Source organism: Phoenix dactylifera, chromosome 11, assembly GCF_009389715.1.
Source record: "Phoenix dactylifera cultivar Barhee BC4 chromosome 11, palm_55x_up_171113_PBpolish2nd_filt_p, whole genome shotgun sequence".
NCBI classification, from domain to species: domain Eukaryota; kingdom Viridiplantae; phylum Streptophyta; class Magnoliopsida; order Arecales; family Arecaceae; genus Phoenix; species Phoenix dactylifera.
This window is the reverse complement of record NC_052402.1, coordinates 15,092,986-15,098,985: the sequence shown is the minus strand read 5'-3', so window position 1 is coordinate 15,098,985 and position 6,000 is coordinate 15,092,986. Positions and strand designations below refer to the sequence as shown.

Sequence of the window (6,000 nt, the reverse complement as noted above, 5' to 3'; positions counted from 1 at the left end):
ATACTCATTTAGATGATGCATCATGGTAAATTGATGGAATTGATCACTCTTGATTGCATTTAATGTGTCGTTATGTTGGTTTGCTGATATGTCTTTTTTATTGCTGTGGTTATGATAAGTTGATAAATGACAGAGAGAAAAAAGTATGGACGTATGTGGAACTTACTGCAAATCATTTTGGTGCCACATATTCTATCATATTTCAGACTTTTAAATTATTAAATATATTTCAAGACACAAGCTTGCACTGTTGCATGCTTTGCTTTTAATCATGCTTATCCACCAACCATGTTTGGGGGACGGACATCATCACATCAGAGGCTAGGCTTTTATTTAATATTGACAAGATTAAACAAGGCTGGTCCCCCAACTACAACTTTAGAACACACTCAGTCCCCATCTATGGCTCCTGGAACCATTTAGGCACAAATATTTCTAAGTCTTTTAGAGTTGGTAAGGGTTATAACACTAACAATTAAGAGAGAGAGAGAGAGAGAGAGAAGAAAAAAAATAATATCTAGGCTTCAAAAGCAAAAGGGAAAGCAAGAGTTAAAGTGGCAGGTGCCACTGTTCCCACTTTAATTTGGTCTCGAACAGAAGCTTTTGTGTCTTTTCATGGAACTCTAGCTGAACCTAATTATCACCAAAACCCTCTGGTCCTGTCAAGGATATAATATTTTGATTACGAAATAAAAAAAAAGGATGTGTTTCTTCCACCTTCTCTTTCTTTCACAGGTGATTTAATTATACCTCTACCTTTTAGTAAAAAAAAAAAAACTCTTTTTTGAAAAACATAGAAATACTAAATTACTAGAATGCTCGTTCTATTCTCCTGAAATCAGTTGGTCCCATGATTTTTTTTTTAAAGTGAACAGAGGGCTTAGAGTCCACCAATCTATTGGAAACATCCATAGAAAATAAAAATGGGGATGTTATTGTGTTTGAAAAATGTCTACTGTACGTAGAATGAATCCGTTCCGGCTGCATATAATTTGGAACCAAAAAACAACCCAGTACTCATGAATTAATGGTCCAGCTACAGTCTGAGACACTCAGCTTTGCGTGTAACAGTAGCTTAATTGAACTCCTTTAGCTTCATGTTGCTTGATATCTTTTTGTATATTTTGACATCTTGATATCTTTGAAGCCAAAGTTCTAATGCAAAACTGAATTAATAGTAAAGGTCCACCTTTTCCAAAATTTGATATATGATGACGGAAGGTCCGAAACCTGTCTAATGTCTTCAATGGAACATTCAAAATGCATACGCGACATGGATATCGATAAACAAATCATGTTTCGAGGTTCTAACTGATGGTGAAAGAAACCTTTTACAAACATCAATAGCATTGATGATGTGGATAAATAGTTGCAAACCATGTTGCTAAGTGACCTGACCTTCAGATTTATCTTCTTCTAGCCACACATCGATGAGCTTCCAATGGAAATGGTGTGCTGAGTTATGGACAAGGCGGTTGCAGCGGACTAATTCAGGTTAAGGTTGGACAACTCTGCAGAGAAGGCAACTTGACCTCCAAAATGAGCCTTTTAGAACTCAATTTGCAATCAAAAGTAGCTTCAACTATTTGGTTGAGGGTGAGTTTATGTCTGCTACTTATCCAAATTCCGAGGGTTGGAGGAGTCTCCTTCATCATGTGAGAGAAATCACCATTGCTCCTCTCTACTTTTCGCTTTAATAACTTAGAATTCACACTCAAAAAATTACTTAGCTTCTACGTTGCAATGCAATGCCATTGCTCCTTGTGAAATGTGTCACAAATAAAGCAATGTAAATGCTTAAAAAACCTGAGTTTTGTTTGAGTGACTTTTCTTTTCTGCTTATTTTTGCATGGTAATTTCCACAACAATTGACATGCTCCTAAAAAGAGGATGGCCTCAGTATGGTAGCATGACACCACTCCAGCACTTGAATGCTTTTGTTTAAACCACCAGCCATAAAATGAATCCTGACCACACCTAGGCTTAATAAAGTAGAGCAAGTTTTAATACTATCATAATTTCATAAAAATCGATATAAGATGCATAAACATTTTACTATGAATAACTTGAATGCATTTTCTTATATTGCATTTCTCCTATCCCATCTGGATAATTTTAGGGCGCGGCTTTTAACCACAAGGTCGAGGAGTCAAAGTCCTTTCCAATAACATTTATCATCATCTTTAATTTAAATAATTGTTGTTAAAGGTTCCTAAAAAAATATAATCATCCCTTACTACAGCAGAAACATTTATTATTTTAAAAAAATAAAATAAAATATACGTGTCACACATGCTATATTCTCGTTTTATATATGTATTCTTTTACATAGTGTGCCTATAGATAATTTTGAATACACGTATATCCACATTATGATTGTTATAGCAGGGTTACAAGAGTTCTTATTTATTATTCTCATTGTTTCTATAATTATATTTAATATTTATTATTAATATTCCATTACATATCTGCAATATATATATCCCTTCAAATAAAATATTTGTGTTGTATAGCTGGTGGATAGTAAACAATTATAAGCATTCTTATAATGGCAGCTAAGCAATGATCCAAAGACGAAAGCATAGAGAAGTGATGGTCCTTACTAGATTCCTTGGTCCAAGTAAGGGCAATTTAGTTACTTCCCATTCATATATTATTGCCATGAAGCCAAAGGGTGTTTAGGTACTACTTACTCTACAAATGATGATCACGGAGTGGGAGGGAGAAGCTAAATAAAGCCTACCAACTCTCAACACTTCTTTATTCCCTGCACTCCCGTATGTTCCTCGAGGTATCATATTTTCTGTCTATATATACTCAAAGAAGACCTCCTCTTTTGTCACAAAACATAAGCCTTTTTCGCAGTTTTCTCCCTTCCGAGTCTCCATTCCTTCTAAAACTAGCTCGTTGCCTTTCCTACAAGAGAAGTGTAGAGATAGATGGCTCCCTCAATGAGGTTCCTCGTCTTTTTTTCTGTTCTTGCTCTCTCTCCTCTCTGTTTTGCATTTCCTCATCCCGACGGACACCTCTACCCACAGTTTTACGACCATTCATGCCCGAAAGCGCAAGAGATTGTGGGATCTGTCGTTGCCGAAGCTGTTGCAAAGGAAGCACGAATGGCTGCTTCTCTGCTTCGGCTTCACTTCCATGACTGCTTTGTCAAGGTGGTTCTTCTAATCCATTTTTTCAAGGAAGAAAATTACACCAGATTCATTACAGTATTGTGGTCACTATTGCTCTTAACTGCATCTCTTCAGTGTATATTAATCATATAATGGTTCATATCCCTCAACTTCCCCTTACTTTTTTTTCAGAATGACCATGAATACTATGACCAAACTAGTCTTAGTTCTCTTGTTCGTAGCAAATAGCTTCTTAAAGGTTTTCGAGGCTGCTGAACTTTTGCAGGGCTGTGATGCATCCGTTCTTCTGGACAGCACCGGGACTTTCCTTAGCGAGAAGCGGTCCAACCCGAACCGGAATTCGGCAAGAGGTTTCGAAGTCATCGATGAGATCAAGTCTGCATTGGAGAAGGAATGCCCGCTTACGGTGTCCTGCGCTGACATCGTAGCCCTTGCGGCAAGAGATTCTACAGTTCTGGTATGGCCATTATCCTTTTTTTTTTTTTCTTTTCTTTTTTTTTGTGTGGATACAACATCGGTTTACACCCTACGAGTGTGGATGCGGCCAACAAAATCAGAAAACAACAAAACAGATAAAGAACGCGGCACTCTGGCACGCTCCAGCCAAACGAAACCTCCAGAGTAGTGGGCCGCATAGGAGGTAACTCAATCCGCTGCACCATTCGCTTTCTGGTAGGTGTGTGTGGCGTCAAGGGTGCCACACTCCTTCCGTAGTCTGCGAATGTCGAGAAACAATAGCCTACCCTCTCTATTATCCTTCAAACTTGTCTCTTTGGGCCTACTTATGCTTGGAAGTTAAAAGGATTGATGTATTACTCTTCCAAATCTAGAGCTTAATTTCTGCATTTTTGTATCTAAGACTCTATATGTTTCATTCGGTGGTGTGTTGTGAAATTAGGCCGGTGGTCCTAGCTGGGAGGTTCCATTGGGGAGGAGGGACTCATTGGGGGCAAGCTTGAGTGGCTCCAACAACAACATTCCAGCTCCCAACAACACCCTTCCCACCATCATCACTAAGTTCAAGCTCCAAGGCCTCGACCTTGTCGATCTGGTCGCTCTCTCTGGTAAATTAAATGCATCCCATAATCTTCTGATGATTTGGTGAAACGGAGGCATTATTTTGATTATTTGGTATTGCAGAACCTTATCTAAAAAAACTAATCGGAAGATATTAGTTAGATTTTTTAGTCCTGTATAAATATCCAAAATATCTCATATATAGTCGATAGAGAATTAAATATATACCTACATAAATCCTTATATATTAGGTACACCAGATAATAACCATCTGATCTGATAACCGGTGGACCGATCGATGCAGGCAGCCACACGATCGGGCAATCTCGGTGCACCAGCTTCCGCCAACGGCTCTACAACCAGACAGGCAATGGGCTCCCTGATGGTACACTCGATGCAGCCTACGCCGCCCAGTTGCGGACCCGATGCCCGCAGTCGGGTGGCGACCAGATCCTCTTTCCGTTGGACTTTGTGAGCCCCACCAAGTTCGATAACAACTACTTCAGGAACCTCATGGCCGAGAAGGGCCTCCTCAGCTCCGACGAGGTCCTCTTCACTAAGAGTGCAGCCACCATGCAGCTGGTGAAGCTGTATGCAGAGAACAATGAGCTCTTCTTCGAGCAATTTGCGAATTCCATGGTGAAGATGGGCAACATCTCCCCACTCACTGGGTTAAGGGGAGAGATCAGGAAGCACTGCAGGAAGGTTAACCATTAAAGTGGTGAACCAATATGGGATTTGTCTCTAGTTGTCTTTGTAGCTTGTTCTGTTTTACATGTGTGCGAGCTGCATGCTGTTATTGTTGTTGCTTCTCTTCTCGTAGAGGCATATTTTCGCTAGTGAAGCTTTCTATACAATCAATAAATTTGGACTTTAAACACAATCTATTGGTTTTGGGTATGGCTTTTCTTTTGGGGGACCAACAATATCTAGACATAATGATAACATTTGTTATCAAATGAGAAAGCTACTTCTTCATATTGGTTAACTAGCTTGCAATCCGAACTAGGAAAAGATCATTTCCATCTACCCAAAAACTGCTCTAGACCAAGCTTGAATTCATCCATCTTTGACTGAAATGCTACCGAGCCACACCCAAGAACTGCTCGAGGCCAAGCTTGCATTGCATCCGACTATGTCTGAAATATTTATAAGCTGCACAAGCATGCTAGAACTGTTCCAGACTATCCCCAAAGCGCATGTTGAATTGCTCTGGACTACCACTAACGAAGGGTAAACTAACCTCTTGATCTATCATAACTTAGGACCTCATCAAAAAAAGGATAGCTAGAAAGTATTTTTTGGATTTCTTAGTCTTGTGTAAGTATTCAAAATTTCCTCGGCGAATAACTGATATGGGACCAAACACACGCCCGTATGAGTCCTTACGTACTTTTCTCATTCAAGCTCCGATATCCTCGTCAGGTTAAAAGTTTCAATTTATTTAAATTTAATTACAACCACCACTATCAGCTTGTGGTCAGTTTCTATGAACCCATGTTGCAGAGTCCTCCAGTCCGTATAGGCTATAGGCAGAGTTCGCTCTGATATCATTTGTTATAACTTAGGGTCTCACTCAAAAGGCTAGTCGGAAGGTGTTTTTTTGGTTTCTTAATCCTATATTAGTATCCAAAATTTTCTCAGCGAATAATTAGCGTGGGACTACACACTCAACCTCACCTGAACCCCTGCAGTATTTCTCCATATAAATTGCTTTTGATGGGCATTCGTCCTACTAGCTTCCTGAAGAGCAGAAATAACCTAACATATTAGATCGCCCAATAGCTTGTGTTTCGGCAAGACACTAAGGCCTATTAGAGGCTGTATCTTTGGCACGAAA

The 6,000-nt window shown here is 39.4% G+C and overlaps 1 protein-coding gene across 1 annotated transcript; it reads left to right on the top strand.

Annotated features, from left to right (window-relative positions):
• Positions 1–2,831: 2,831 nt before the first annotated feature.
• LOC103709357 (peroxidase 72-like) lies at positions 2,832–5,043 on the top strand. Its single transcript, XM_039131739.1, has 4 exons — positions 2,832–3,164; positions 3,409–3,600; positions 4,042–4,207; positions 4,465–5,043. The coding sequence occupies exons 1-4, from the start codon at positions 2,940–2,942 to the stop codon at positions 4,875–4,877; spliced, it is 996 nt and encodes a 331-aa protein (XP_038987667.1). The 5' UTR covers positions 2,832–2,939; the 3' UTR covers positions 4,878–5,043.
• The last annotated feature ends 957 nt before the right edge of the window (positions 5,044–6,000 follow it).